The sequence below is a fragment of the Perissodus microlepis genome, chromosome 9 (assembly GCF_051167445.1).
Source record: "Perissodus microlepis isolate ML-2025 ecotype Zambia chromosome 9, ASM5116744v1, whole genome shotgun sequence".
In the NCBI taxonomy this organism is placed as follows: Eukaryota; Metazoa; Chordata; class Actinopteri; order Cichliformes; family Cichlidae; genus Perissodus; species Perissodus microlepis.
Window position 1 is genome coordinate 12768142 of NC_140469.1, and position 15751 is coordinate 12783892.

The 15751-nt window shown below is 41.5% G+C and overlaps 2 protein-coding genes across 2 annotated transcripts; one reads left to right on the top strand and one right to left on the bottom strand.

Moving 5' to 3' along the window:
- On the top strand, positions 1–4786 carry amer2 (APC membrane recruitment protein 2). The gene has a single exon (XM_084939076.1). The coding sequence runs from the start codon at positions 190–192 to the stop codon at positions 2263–2265; it is 2076 nt and encodes a 691-aa protein (XP_084795202.1). The 5' UTR covers positions 1–189; the 3' UTR covers positions 2266–4786.
- A 489-nt stretch (positions 4787–5275) lies between these two features.
- On the bottom strand, positions 5276–15093 carry LOC146380174 (beta-1,4-galactosyltransferase 1-like). The gene is made up of 2 exons (XM_084939077.1): positions 14625–15093; positions 5276–13976 (listed from the first exon to the last, which is right to left on the bottom strand). Exons 1-2 carry the CDS (start codon positions 14994–14996, stop codon positions 13311–13313), a joined length of 1038 nt encoding a protein of 345 aa, XP_084795203.1. The 5' UTR covers positions 14997–15093; the 3' UTR covers positions 5276–13310.
- Between the last annotated feature and the right edge of the window lie 658 nt (positions 15094–15751).

Below are 15751 nucleotides of genomic sequence, written 5' to 3' on the forward strand. Positions count from 1 at the left end.
ACAGAGAAAACCAGCAGGCAGGCGTTAAAGCAAGTCAGAGTGGGAGTGAAAGAGCACCAGACAGCAGGGTGGAGGGAGAGAGAGAGAGAGAGAGAGGGTGAATGTATGTGCGCCAGAAAGAGAGAGGATAAAAAGGTAGCTAAAGAGCTCGAGGGAGACGATAGAGTGGGAGCAATAGAGTACTAGATAATGGAGGTGCACTCAGAGTGTGTGGAGCCTCCTGTGGCCCCTCAGTGTGACCCTCAGCCTACAGGGAAGATCAACAAAGCTGCCTTCAAACTCTTTGGGAAGCGGCGCACTGGATCTGGAATGGCCAGCTTCTTTTCCTTCAGGAACAAAGGGGCTACAAACAGCGGAAACAACGGGAATTCTGACAATGGAAATTCTTTGAATGGAAACAGCTCAGGGGCATCGGCGGAACTTGTGAGGAGCAAAACCCACGATGGACTAACAAGCTCTAATAACGACGCTGATGGACAGAGAGGGGAGGGACTTGCAGGCCTGGAGGTGGGGCCGGTGAGGTCTCTGAGCAAATCGCTGAGTTTCTTCTCTCTTCTCCGACGCGGGAGTTTTAGGTCGAGTGAAAACGGAGGAGCAGGACTTGTCAGAAGAGGAAGGGGCCTGAAAGGATTTTTCAGCAGCATGCGATGGAGACGTAAAGACAAAACAAATGAGGGCGATGGAGAAGAGGCGGAAGCAAAGAAGGACAAGGATGGAGAAGCTGCTGATGCTGAAAAGGTAAAGGACATTACTCTAACCCTTGAACCACCTCCCCATAACCACCAAGCAGACCGTGGGGATGCAGAAGCAGGACCTAACCTCCAAGCACTAGAGACTCCCACCACGAGTGTTACCATGACACCTCCACACTGTGTTGCCATGCCAGGGCCATCTGGTGAGCCAGACTCTCCCTTTCCCTACACACCCACTGACTCACCACTGCGACCACCCATCCAAAAAGCCAAAGCCTCAATTTCCAGTCTCACCCCCTCCCTTGCTACACCCCCTTTGGATCGCTGCAGCACTGGTGACCCACCATCAGAGCCCTCTGTGGACCGACTCTGCTCCCTCCTCTTCACTGACGTCACATCCCTCAAGAGCTTTGATTCTCTCACAGGCTGTGGTGACATTATTGCAGATGCCGATGAAGAGGGCCCAGTGGGTAATGGGGGCAGTGGTACCAGCAGCAGTAGCAGTGGGGGAGGAGGAGGTAGCGTGGGAGTGGGTATTGGGAGAGTTGTTGGTATCACCAGTAGCATCTCCCCATCTAAACCCCCTTTATCTTCTCAGATGTCCCAGCCCATGTTCTCTGTCTCCCCAAACTCTGCACCTGCCTCCCTCCCTGCCCGAACAAGGGCACAACCTCAACCACAACAGCACCCACCCGGGAGTGGTGTGGTGGCCTACATGGGTGGAGGGGAAGAAATGGCAAGTCCAGAAGGAGTGGACGATGCAGACATGCAGGGACTCTGGCACATGTTGCCTTCCACAGGAGACAACTCCCCTGCATTGCCCCGATCGCATCAACCTTCCTCCTCTACCCCTACTTCCACTTATCCCCCTCGCACCAACCCTGCTAGCAGCTACCTTCCCTCAGCTTCCAGGAGTTCAGATAGAAAGGTACCACAGGTGAAGGCGCTGGGACTCAGTAAGATTCCAGTAGTTGGTGGAGCGGGAAGCCGGGCAGCTAAACCCCCTCTCCCTCACGCACATGGTCGTCACCCTACATCGCCAGGTGACAAAGAGCCGCTTAGTGACGAGGGCTACTGGGACACACCGTCAGCAACACCTACAGCAACACCTGACGAAAGTGGGCTGCAGCATAACCAGAATATGGCCCTATCACGTGACAGTTGCTCTGGAGACCACCTGTATGACCTCTACAATGATCCTGAAGAAGAAGGAGAGGATCAGGGGGAAGATGAAGATCCAAACAGCTCGCCCTCTCCGTCCACTGAACATAAAACGAGCCCCATCTCCCAAGCAACTCTGCCTTCCTCCTCCTCCTCTTGCTCCTTCCGGTCAATGAAAGGCAGCGCCAGCCTTCCTCGAGATTCGAAGATCCCGGTAAGCACCAAACCAACCACACCCCCTCACTCTGCAAGCCAGTCAGCCCTGTCGTCCGTCCTAGAGGCTGAATCAACTCCACCAAAGACGCAACCGCCTCCTCCGGCTCGCACCAGAATCCCAGTATCCAAGGTGCCAGTTCGTCGTTCTGGAAACAAATCTGGCGGCACAGCGAGAGGGACTGCCCACAAGAAGTAGCTTCTGTCACATGGGTGATTTTCCGCTGGACTGGAGTGCACATTGCTACACTGCAGCTTACGTAGAGCCAAATGTTTCCCCAGACAAAGAAAAATGTTGAGCTGTACAGTCAATGGCCTAGGAATTCCTCTCAAATCTCTAAATCTCTCATTCCTTATGCGTGTTGGCTCACAAACAGCTACATTAGAGTAAGCGCTTTGTTCACCTGAGAAAGTCACTAGGAAACTTGAAAAAGCTAGGTTAACATTTTGCAGCCCTCCTTAAACCTTTGGGGGTTGACTGTTGACAATCTGTTAACTATACGACCACCACTTTGACAGAAAACAAAAGCAGAGCACCTTTTTTTCTTTTATGTTTTTCTTTTAGATTTCCACAATTTGTTTAACTCAATCTGATAGTAAGGACCTAATCTAATCAACATTATTATTATTATTATTATTATTATTATTATCTAATCTGTAACACGTACCTCCTAATTCTCTGATTTTAGAGCCAAAGTTTTTGATTTTGTCATAGTTTGGAAAAGTCCCAACAGTTTTCCTCCATTTTTCCTTTGGTTGCTGTAAATGTTTTTTTTTAACATGGTCTTTTGCTGACTGCACACTGGTTTTAAAACTATACATGAACTCTGAACTGCTTTTATTACCTACTTTGCAGCTACAAAGCTATCCTGCAGAAGGTCACACTGCAGCTCATACTTTTTAAGATCGATTAGCGGATTTCTTTTTTCTTTTTTTAAAATCCATTTGGACTAACTTTGGCTTCAGCCTTTGTACTTGGATCTCACTCACACCCGGCTGCTTCACTGGAAGTACATTCACAGAATTTTAATCTCTGGGATTTACAAATGTTTAAATACCAATGGAAACCTGCAAAACTATCGCAATACATCAACCTGGAGGGATCCCTTGCACTAAGGCTTCGTTGTCTGCAAACACACACACACACACACATACACATTTCTTCTCGCTCTCTGCATGTAGTGCCACATATCAAGGCACAAAGGTCAGGGAACATCATCTAATGCTGAAGGATCTGACACATGCGCACTGCTCAACCTTTGGCACTGTATTTGTAGCTACACTGGATAACTTTCTTCTCTATGAACACATGCACAAACACGTTTTTTCTAGCTAGTACTTTCTTCTTCACTGGATTTCGTACTGTTTTTATAGACTTTCCCTTTCCGCAATCATACTGCACGGATCCTTAACTGTGACAGCACCAGCTTTCTAATACTCTGCCTTGTCTTCTTTCTGTTACTCTCTGTTAGCATACTGTATAGGCTAATGTGGATGGATGACAAGTGCCAGTTTAGAGAACTAGGATATTATACATAGCAAAATTTGGGAACTAATGCTAAATGATCGACCTCGCCCCTTCTTCTCCTGGCTATGAATAAAACAAAACAAAACAAAAAACAATGTATAGCCTAATTTCACGAGCCACCACAGCTGCGAGTGAATGTGAATGTAGCTTGACATTGTAATGGATATTTGTGAGAACATAGTTTTCTGTGTTCTACTATCCTCTTTGTCCCTCTTTTGTGGGGGCAAGACAAACTGGATTTGACTCTTTTCTAAGTCCCCTGTGGCTTGCATTGCAAAACGCCGCTTGTTTTAGAAATAAGAGGGTGTGTTGCAGTCCTAGAAGGCCTTTGTTAGTGATTCAGTGCAATCAGTTAAAAGGGAGCAGGTTGGTCCCTTATAGGGATTTCCATAGAATTTTCATAGGATACGCCAAGTTTAATGTAATCATTCCCACAGAAGCTATCAGTGACACTTGAGTGTCATTCTCGTTCTTTAAGCCATCTCATCTCGTTTAGAGTCTAATGATTGATCCATGACACTGCTCCGGGTTCAGATATCTTTTCAGCCTCCCTATGGTGTAGTGTAGGCGACCATGGAGTAACCTGATTCCGAGACTGCAGTAGGAACTCTCCTAGCCAAATAAAAGGGCGCCCTAGAGGTCACCTGGGAAGCAGCAAGTGATCATGTCGGTTCACATTTTCCCTTTCTTTAGCTTTAGACCTTTAGCTTCCTTTATTCATTGCTGATTGAGAAAAGATTTTTTTTCTAAGTAAAGTATTTTTTTGGTTGATGTTATTGGTTGGCAAGATTTTACTTGGATTCCTTTAACAGTCAGATTCTGTAGAACTGAAAAATGACAGGTCATTATGCAATCAATGTCCACCAGGTTTTGTTTAAATATAGGACATCACTCTATCCAACATGTCACTGTTTCTTAGCTTCATCCAGGTATGACATGGCATGATATAACTGTTGCACTGGGACACACTCTTACTCCTGAGGTCACCATGTTTCCATCATGGGCTCACCAACACCAGACTCAGCTTAATGTATTTTTTGCAGGCACACACTTCTCTTTTCTTTTCTGGGCCTTTATGTGATCATTTGCTCTGATGAAAAGCAGATTTTTCCCTCCCTCCTTTATGTTTCTATCTGTTTATATTGTGAAAACCTCATTACATTTTTAATAAAGAAAACTGTATTTGCGCTGATAGATGAGCTCCTGACTCTTTGTAAGCACGTTTACACCATCATAGGAGTTATGTCCTTTTTGTGTTTGGAGAAAAAATAAAATGGAGGTTGAATTCCACTTCTCTCATCCCACCTCTCATGTCCTGGTGTCTTAAATCCCTAAGGATCAGCCTGAGTGAGAAAAGGTGATGCATTGAGTAGAATGTAGCTTTAGTTTTTGGATATTGTTGTGGTCTGGCACTTAGGGAGAGGTCATTCTGGGTCGGGGATTACAGGTTATCAATAAATCCTATTGATTGCTGACATGAAAGCCCGACAGATGTGTCACTAGCTACTGTTGGTCTCTGTTGGGGAAAGAAAGGAGACAGACAGGCACGGTGATGACAAAGAGAGACAACTGATGCATGTGGATATGAGACCCGTGTGTGTCCTGAATAGATGAAAAGTATAGTCGCATTCTTTCAAGAATGGCTCATGTTGCTAGAAAAAGCTTATATGTTGTGGTTTATCCATGTGAAGTAGGAGGAGGATTTGGTGCAGTGCGAATCCCCTTTGTAATGGTGCAGCAATTCCCCCTCCCTCTTTATCCAGCTCTCTACACTCCGAGGTTTATGTAAAAGCCTTACGTAAGACCATAACACTCACTTGTACCAGCCCACCACATCAAAGCCAGGGATGCTGACAGTAAGAATGGTGCGTAATGTTGCATGTGTGTGTGTGTGTGTGTGTGTGTTTGTATATATCTGTGTCAGCTGATCTCATCAGTAATCTGCTGTTTGGCTGCTCGATGTGGACAGTTGTTCTCAGTGTGAGCCATGTTTGTGCTTATTTGTTTTCGGCCATAAATCTGGTAAAAGAGTGCAACAGAGAGCACTGAGTTTCTGATGAACAATGGGGTTCTTATTCAAACCAGTGAGGAAGAGAACAAGGGAAGGACTCATGGTGAAAAGCAAAGAATAAGTGGCAGAATAAGATTTATTGTGAGTATGTGAATGGGTTTGAAGAGCTTCAGTGCTCTTAAATGAAGCTTTTATTTAGCTGGTATAACTTCTGATGATCACCAGCCACAAGTATCCACTTGTCACTGGCCACTTCATTAGGTACAGCTTGCTAGTAGTCCATGCCAGTCTCCTGTTCCACCACATCCCAAAGGTGCTCTATTGGATTGAGCTCTGGTGACTGTGGCGGACATTTGAGTACAATGAACTCATTGTCTTGTTCAAGAAGCCAGTTTGAGATGATTTGAGCTTCGTGATATGGTGTCTTATCCAACTGGAAGAAGCCATCAGATGACGGGTACACTGTGATCACAAAAAGTAGACATGGTCAGCAACAAGCTGTGCCATTCAAATGACAATCAGCTGGTTCTTAGGAGCCAATATGCAATAAAAATGTGCAATAAAAATATCTCAGACAACACCAGCAGCCTGAACTGTTGATACAAGGTAGGATGGATCCATGCTTTCAGTTTGTTTACACTAGATTCTGACCCTACCATCCAAATGTTGCAGCAGAAATCATGATTCAGCAATTTTCCCCCCTAATTTTCTACTGTCCAGTTTTGATGAGCCCTAAAATTCTTTCCATATATGAGTGGCACCCGGTGTGGCTTTGGTCTTTCGTAGCCCATCTGCTTTAAAGTCTGGTAGTGGATGACCAGTAGTTTTGCTCTAATAGATTTAGACCTACAGTTTGCTTGTAGGCAAAATATTCTAGCACGGGCTGTAGTAAATAACAAATAAGCATTTACTGCTGTCATAGTACTGTAAGTAAAAGTACTACCAGTTGAATATAACAAAAAAAATGAAAAAGAAAGACTACACTACCTATCTGGTGGTAAAGAAAAGAAATTCTAGCACAGACAGAGAAAAATGAAGACCACTAGTATTTACAAAAACACAACATCTTGATGGTAGGTAGGCTTTCCTGGCCTTGATAAATGTGTGTGAGTGCATGTGTGTACGACGGAGCACCATTCAAAAGCTGTACCCCACATTCTGCATGGCAGCCTCTCCACAGTTGTTCCCATAGTAACTCCACTAGGTCAACCAATAAAAAGAGGGGGCTGGGCAGGAAGGAGGATGGGAGTCTGTTTGGGGGGTGGGTGCTGACACAGTGTGTGAAAGATGTGATTGGAGTTGAAGTGCTGCAGTAAAATATGCATACAAAGACAATAAAACACCAAGTGAAGCCTTTAGAAAAATGGAAATGCAATAAATTTGAATGTGTGTGACCTTCAGCACACAACACATCTTTGCATCACTGGATTTCAACTTTGCATCCCCATGTGAAGCCTCCTCTCACTACTATTTTTCGCCTCTTCACAGGTGTTAGTGTCATTTTGTCCTCTGTCCCTCTTCACTTTTCAGTCTGCCTTTTGAGTGACACTACAGTTCATCTCAGGGCAAAATTGTGCAATCTTCCATTTATTAAGAATTCATGAAGCGCAAAGATTTTGACTCTTGAAATGGGCACATCTGTTTGGTACACCGTAAAGACGAGAAGATCCGGTACAGTATGACGCTAGTACAGCTGTAACCTTCAGAATGTGTAAGTCTAGTTTATTCCTCAGGACGCCAGACAGTCCTGGATACCAAACAATGTTAAGCATCACATGGTTATGACACCAATAAGTTCTTTCTAAAAACAGCATGTGCTCGTCTAGAGTGATAAATTCTGCTTCGAAATGATAAAACGGAAAATGTGATTAACTTGCAAACTGAATATGACCGTGTCAGGCATGAAGCAAAATGATTCAAAATTTAATTATGAATCACAAGATAAATATTGAGAATATTAAAATGTAAGGTCAGACACAGCAATACAAAGTACAAAGATTTGAAATTTTTACTCAATATTGAATTAAAAATTATACTAAACTGAGTTTGTGCTAAAACTTTCCTGAGATTACCATCTTATACTAACTCAATTCTCAAAATAAATTTCCCTAAAAGCATTAATATAATATATAATATAATATACAATATGATGACCACATTAAAATAATCAGTCTAACGTAGTGAATCCATAGATGTATCTAGACATGTATAGCTGTACTTAAGCATTATTGGTATTTTGTGAAGAGCAGGTGTATAAAATCACCTAGACACATAGACTGCTTCTACAAACATCTCTAAGAGGATGGGTCACTTTCAAAGGTTCAGTGAATTCCAGTGTAGTTCTGTGATAGGCTGCCACCTGTACAACAAGTCCAGTCGTGAAATTTCCTCACTAATAAATATTCAACAGTCAACAGTTAGTGATAATCAGTGTTGGGTAAGTTACTTTAAATTAGTAACTTAGTTACATTACTAGTTACTTCTATCAAAAGTAACTCAGTTACTTCAAGTTACTCGTTACTTTCAGAGTAACTAGTTACTAGGGAAAGTAACTTTGGTTTTACTCAGAATTCTCTTGTTAATGTGTTGCTTCCGTAACTGGATACCCAGCAAGATTGCCAGTCTTCTAGTTTGCTTACTTGCCACAAGTGCACTGTGCCACCTACCAATAGAAAGGAAAAAATAATGTGCACATTTCCACGAGAGAAATCCCACACCTGATTCTATCCTAGCCTGCTTTTTACATCCAACACAAAAACTGCAGTCGTGGTGCTTTCGATTGTACTCAGAACTCGGAAATTCTGCCTTCTGAATAGGAAGATGTAGGTAACACCAGACTGAAGATGAGCTGCATACAGGGCTGGACTGGGACAAAAAAATCGTCCCGGGCATTTTGACTAGAGACCGGCCCACCATTATAGGAAAAATCATAAAGCCTTTGAATGAAAATAAACACTGTTGTGACAGTGATGTACACTGTTCTGATGGTATATATGCATTAATCTATCAATCGTTTGTTGCAAGACTCAGATAATTATTTTTTTAAAAGTGAGACATTTTAAATGAGAATAAGAAAGTATTTCCTTGTGCCCCCCTTTCCCTTTTAATGCCCTACATGGACCCCTGGCAACACTTTGCTAGACCCGCCCCTGCACAGTTACCAGCTGTCAGCTAAGTAAAAAAAAAGGATCCTGGTGTTATTTGTCTCTCAGAAACAGTTCATAACTTCTCTTCAACTCATTCATGTCACCTAAAAGGTAAACCTGTTTCTCCATCACAGCTCTGATGATTCAGTAAGGACGTCTCCTGGTTTCATCTTCATGTTTCCCTCTCACCACATATCCAAACCGACATCATGACCAGCAGCTTTACAGCTGTGGCTCCAGCAAACATCAGCTGATAGTAAAAAGTAATATTAAATAAATTCTAACAACAGCTGATCAAGCTTAAAAGTGCTGCTGTTGTTTACCGCGACATCCGCTGGTTTCCTCTTTCTGGCGCAAAGTGGGCGATAAATAAACAAGAGAGAAAAGCCGATCATCTGATCATTGATCAGTTTCATGATTGAAGTAGAAACAGGAGAGGGAGTGTGAGAGGATGAGAGAAGAAGAGGCAGCTGTGCAGCGTAAACACAGAATAATTCCAGCTTTGTGTCTTTTTCATTGTAGCTGAAGTCCGGGACAAACTGTGTTCCTTTTCACCTCAATACGAAACGCATGATATTTTCTCTGAATACGAGACGATTCCGTTTTTTACAGGACGGTTGGCAACTCTAATAATTAACCTTATGAACAAAATAAAGTTCAACATCAGTAACATAGCACCCACCCAGCTGTATAGAAACTCCGTCATGCTAGCTAGCACGCAGTACGAAAAAGTCAGCATAACGAAAATAAACTCCACCTAAACTTGGTTCATATCTGACCCAGATGGACTGCAGGTTATAACTTCTTACCTGAAGTTCAGTTCACCTGACACTCTCGGACCAGCGGCCGCTTCGGGTCTCTCCTCTTGCCTCCCTTTTCCTTCATCCACCTGCTGGCTTCCACCACTTGCTAATGTTACTGAATCTGTGGAAGCTCCGCGATAGCCACCACACGAAGTAACGAATAACGAGCCTATCTAAATCCCAGTAACGAGTAACGTGTTCCCGGTTTTGGCATAATAACTAGTTACAGTGCTCGTTACCACAATAATAACGTAGTTACTGTAACGCGTTACTTAATAACGCGTTAGTCCAACACTGGTGATAATATAACAAAACTGAAGTGATTGGGAACGACAGCAACTCAGCCATGAAGTAGTAGGCCATGTAAAATAGTGGGGTTAGCAGATGCTGAGGCACAAAGTGTGCAGAGGTCGCCAACTTTCTGCAGAGTCAGTCACTACTGACCAAACTTCATGTGGCCTTCAGATTAGCTCAACAACAGTGCATAGAAAGCAGCTGCATCTGAGCCTTAGCAGTGATGTAAAGCATGTCGTCACTGGTCTCTAGAGCAGTGACGACGTGTTCTCTGGAGTGACGAATCACGCTTCTCCACCTGGCAATCTTATGGACGAGTCTGGGTGTGGCAGTTGCCAGGACACCGGTACTTGTTGGCCACGAGTCAAGTTTGGTGGAGGGGTGGTAATAGTGTGGGTTTTGGTTCCTTTATTCCAGTGAAAGGAACACTTGATGCTTCAGTATACCAAGACATTTTGGACAATTTCATGCTCCCAAATTTGTAAGAACAGTTTGGGGATGGCTCCTTCCTGTTCCAGCATCACTGCACCAGTGCACAAAGCAAGGTGCATAAAGGCATGGATGAGTTTTTTGTGGAAGAACTTGACTGGCCTGCACAAAGTCCTGACTTCAGCCACATAGAACACCTTTGGGATGAATCAGTGACCCTTAACCTGACCTCCTCATCCAACATCAGTGTCTGACCTCACAAATGTGCTTCTGGAAGAATGGTCAAAAAGCACATGTCTAAACCTGTGGAAAACCTTCCCAGAAGAATTGAAACTGTTATAGCTGTAAGACGAATGGGATGTCACTCAAGTTTATGTGAACATGTGAAGTTCAAGTCCATGTGAACAGGAGTGGACTGGTAATCTGACATACCAGGCTGGTGCACTTTTGGGCTGATGGGTCAATTGAAGGTCCGCTGCAATACAAGCACTGGCAGGAGCCCATTTGTTCGCTGTCATCTATCTATCTATCTATCTATCTATCTATCTATCTATCTATCTATCTATCTAGATAGATAGATAGATAGATAGATAGATAGATAGATAGATAGATAGATTCCTTTTTGTGTTCAGAAGTTCCTTAATACTGGTTGGATAAATTCAATAAAGAGCTGGCAACATTCAGAGGTTTTCATCCATAATGACCTTTGCCAACACATTGTTGCAGTAAATTTGTCAGCTGTACAGTAATGATGGAAATCTTCTGTTCAACCACATGCCAAAGGTGCTCTGTTGAATTAGTGCTTGTCGAGGAATATGAGTACAGAAAATGCATTATCATGCTCAAGAAACTGGTTAGACAGAAATCTGAACTGTGTGACATGGTGTGCTACCTTTCTGGGAAATGGGAGGAACATGCTCAGCTATAACACTCAGGTAGGCTATGGTGATTAAATGATAAAACCACCACTAGCTGCCTGAAAAGTTGACACAAGGTCAAATGGATCCATGCTTTTATGTTGTTTATGAATTGAAATTCTGACTCTACCATCTGTCATTTCATTTTATTATGAAAATAAACTCCATAGTATACAGTCTCACTTGTGAAGTAATTGAAATCCAAATGCTCTAAATAGACACTATTAGCACAAACATTGAGCAGACACAGCGGCCATGGCTGCCTCTGTTGGTGCCAAATGGCAACTCCTGAGGCTTAAAAACGAAGCCAGTGTTGGAATTAATCTACTTATACTCCCATATTAAAAAATATATAAATTTTATAATGGGTGCTCTATAACATTGATTTGAACTGAACTGAATTAACTCACTCATTCATTCATTCATCTGAGACAGCAGTTTTAATGTTCTTATCTTCTCTAAGAATATCTAATATACAGTCCATAGTGTCCCATTTATCATGCTCGTTGGTAGGTTCTTAAGCATTAAATTTAAACCTTTTTTTCACCTTCCTTTAGTTACTTTACTTTCTACCTCTTAGATATAGCGCACAGTGATAACACACTTTTTAAAATATATGTATATATATGGTATATTTATGCTTATATCCTTACTCTCATTCCCCTTATTGTATCTGTAACATGCAACTTCTGTTGGTGCTGTGCTACTGGAAACTAAATTTCCCGGAGGAACCCACCCGAGGGATTAATAAAGTTTCATCTAATCTAATCTAAACTGGTAGGTTACTTAACAGCTGATCAAACCCAGCCAGAAGACATTATACTTCTTGTTATTTGCTGTTTACAAAACAGATGAAATCATCACTTATAATTGCTTATACTTTGCAGAGTTAAAAAAAAAATAAAGTAGAAACAAGCACTAGAATTTCCCTGTTTGTCCCAGTGCAGCAAATAAAAAAATGTAAAAAATGAGTTGCTTGAATATTCAGAATTTCAACATTTTCCTTTTGTTGGAGTGGATACCTATATTAATTATTTATTTAAGGGCAAATTGGATTCACAGAGATTTTAAGAGCATAAGTCGACCAATAACAGAGTTGTCACTCGTTCAGTTCTGAGATCAAAACACCAATGAATCACTGGCACCAGAGATGGGCAGTAACGCGTTACTTGTAACGCGTTACTGTAATCCGATTACTTTTTTCAAGTAACGAGTAAAGTAAGGGATTACTATTGCAAAAACGGTAATTAGATTACCGTTACTTTCCCGTAGGAACGCTGCGTTACTGCGTTACTAAAACCGTGATTTTTTGCGAGAATGTCTCATGACAGTGACGTAAGCAAGTGCGACGTTCGTGACAACAGCTGTGTGCAGATCAACAATGGATCGACTGCGGGAGAGAGTATGAGCGTGCAGCGTTTAAAGCGTGGAAGTACTGACCTTACTTTAAGTTTGATTCCATAAAAAGTGACAAAAACATTAGTGTCCGCTGTGCGTGGGAAGAAAACTTCTTTTTACAGCGAAAAAAAACCCCTAAACTTCCAAGCAAGCATCGAGTGCGCTACGACGTAATGGGAAATTCACAGAGAAACTCGCGGATTCTTCCACTGACCGCTGCGGCACACCTGCACCAGGGTAAACCTCCGCCTACCCTAGTCCTGCTTTACAGGTGAAAATAGAGCAAAAGGACCGCTAGTCTTTGACTTTATTTATTTTCTGCTGTGTTTTACTTGCATCTATTTGAAAGACTGAGTGTAAACACACAAAAAAATATATATTTTATGTGCTGGAATGTGCAGAAAATAGGTTTAAATAGGTTTAAAACTAATTTCTTCAAGTCAGAGAATGTTGCATATAATTAAATTTTTGCTTGATGCATAAAGTTAAAAGATTAAAACTAATAAAACAAGTTTTAAAAAGGGACTTTTCCATTTGATTACATTTTGTATGATGGATTGTAGAAAAAGTAGAATTGGGCTGAAAGATCTATGCTTTATCACCTGTTCAGGTTGTAAATCGTGTTTTTAAAAAGTAACTAAGTAATTAATTACTTTTGAAAATAAGTAATCAGTAAAGTAACGGGATTACTTTTTTGGGGAAATTGCATTCAGGCAGATCATTCAGGAGAGCCGATATCTACAGTGATAAAAGTGTACAAGATATTCTTCTCAATGTTCTTTACTGTGTATTTGAGGGAATTGATGCCATCCGCATTCATGGTCCAATGTGTTTGAAACAGTTTATTAGGATTCTTTGGATTTGGGTCATTGTGCGCGTCTCTTTGATGTCTGATCATCCTGTACCTGCCCGTCAGTAAGTCAGGTCGAGAAACCTGCATTCCACGTAAGACTATTCGTTTGTAGATATCATCGTCCTCACCACCCCAACCCCAGTAAGTGTTTGGGAACCCATTAATTTTCAAGTACTGATGTTTGTACAATGAAGCGACCCCACCAAAGAAGGTCTTATAGGGTAAGTCGAAATTAAATTTGTCCATGCCTATAGCCAAGTGTCGTGGATTGTCAAAACATCTGTAGAGGTTACGGTCATTTAGGGGAACCAGATCTACGTCAGAGAAGAGGAAGCAGTCATAATCATATTCCTTGAGCGCTTCGACATATCCTGCATTCATCAGTTTAGCCCGATTGAAGACTCCCTCTCCATCCTGGTTGATGACATAGACTCCGTAGTCCACAAGCTGTCGCTTCAGTATAGGATGCAAGTAATAAAGCCAGTGCCTCAAATGCTCATGCCGATTCCGGAATGGGATGATGATTGCCACCTAAAGACATGACAATAACTTTTACTTTAACATTTGAAAAATTAGCCTGTGATTCACCAATAATTTGATTTGATTGAAAAACCTTCAAGACTGCTTTGGCTAGAAGCAAACCACAGGTGTGTTTGCTTGAAATTACCATATTAGTGTCACTGGGATCCAACTGTAGAAAGAATTGTCTGAATTGGAATGTTTGTAGCTTTCTGAAGCTTGTGCTTTTAGCTCATGATAATTGTGCTCATACAATGACAGACCTCATTATTTAAATGTGACTATGTTTAATATTAGCATGTATGTCACATGTTATCTTTAAAAGCTTAAAAAAGCATGACATTTTTTCTGAGTTTATTTCAAATGATACTGAATCGAATGAAGCCAAATAAAGAAATCTGAGTGAGTTAATCATTATATGATATATATGATACCATTTTATCTCTATATATTACCTCTAATTTCTCTTTTGGTTGGGTAAAATCAGGTTTTATTTGATCATGTACACCTGTTTAAGTATTGAAAAAAAATAAATACACAAACAAATAAATAAATCCTTACATAAATAGTAAATTTAAGGAAACTTTTCCCCTTAAATGCAAGTTGCTATCAGTTGCTGGTTTCTTTCTTTCCTCTCTTCTTCTCAAGTCATTCACCTACCTTCTGCTTTGCAACACAGTCTTTTGGCTTGAACCTTCCTCCTTTTTGAAGCAAAGGACTGACTTCCTTTCTCACATGTTCCCAAGTCCTTCCGAAATCAAACTCAACGAGGAGTGGACCTACGAGATCTGGGGGGTTGTCAGGGCAGGGGCCCAAAGTTAAGCTGACAGCAGATGGTGTCGGTGCCATCTCACTGCTTTTGTTTGAGGCTTTGATCCTCTTCGCCAACAGCTTCGCGACTTGCTGTTGTGTCTCAGGAACAATAACCACAAAGCTTCTTCTGGAATAGAGTAAAACCAGCACAAAACATACGACACTAACAAAAGAAAAAAGTGCTAGAAAATTAAAGAATTTTTGCAAGTTTCCTGCCATCTGTTATCTTGAGTATACTCAGCGGCTCTAATCTCCCTTGTTACAGCTCAGTTGCCAGCATATCTGTATGTTTGCAAGTCAAAGGTATTTCAAACAAAAGAGCAACCCAACCGGTTTTTATTTTTGCTGTACGACTTCCTTGTTCACGTCACCTTATCAGGATAGGCCTTACACCTGTGGTTATTAATTAAACATGACATCTTTTGACGAATTTCTCCAGTGTACAAGACTCTATTGACTGTTTCATACCTAATTTGTTTGTAATGTGAAAGTGGATTACTTCCTGGCTTTCTGAGTAATTCAGTAAGAGAGCACTAGTACATTTTCCTAACATCACTTTCTTTAATGTATATCTTACCTCCAAGCAATTTCAGATGACCAACAAAGTAATGTAGTGACAAGAATTAGTGATTATTATGGGAAAGGTTTAGTTAAAAAAGTAAGTTCTGTTTGAAAATACGGATATAGTGATATTGGGGGAAAAGAAATCTCTGAAAAGTTGTTAAAGTGTGCCCTCTCCTGGTTTGAATAATAGTGTTTAAGTTTGAGATCTGTCTACATGTGGTAATTTCTGTAATCCTCTGGATTGTCGCTGATAAGTATCTAATGGTCTAGATGACTGTCATCAGAAATTAAGAAACTGTTTCCATGTAATTGGTGACAATAGTCATGGAACACTGTCTCATATTGTTTGCAGCAGGAACTCTTTACAGATGAATGATGGGTCCTCTTTAGCAAAGTAATATTGGAACTGT

Bases quoted from the DNA above. Each gene is read 5' to 3' on its own strand.
- amer2 (XM_084939076.1), top strand. From the start codon at position 190: ATGGAGGTGCACTCAGAGTGTGTGGAGCCTCCTGTGGCCCCTCAGTGT.
- LOC146380174 (XM_084939077.1), bottom strand. From the start codon at position 14,996: ATGGCAGGAAACTTGCAAAAATTCTTTAATTTTCTAGCACTTTTTTCT. The intron at 13,977-14,624 runs GTAGGTGAATGA...TCATGTCTTTAG, and splicing joins ACTGTGTTGCAAAGCAGAAG to GTGGCAATCATCATCCCATT.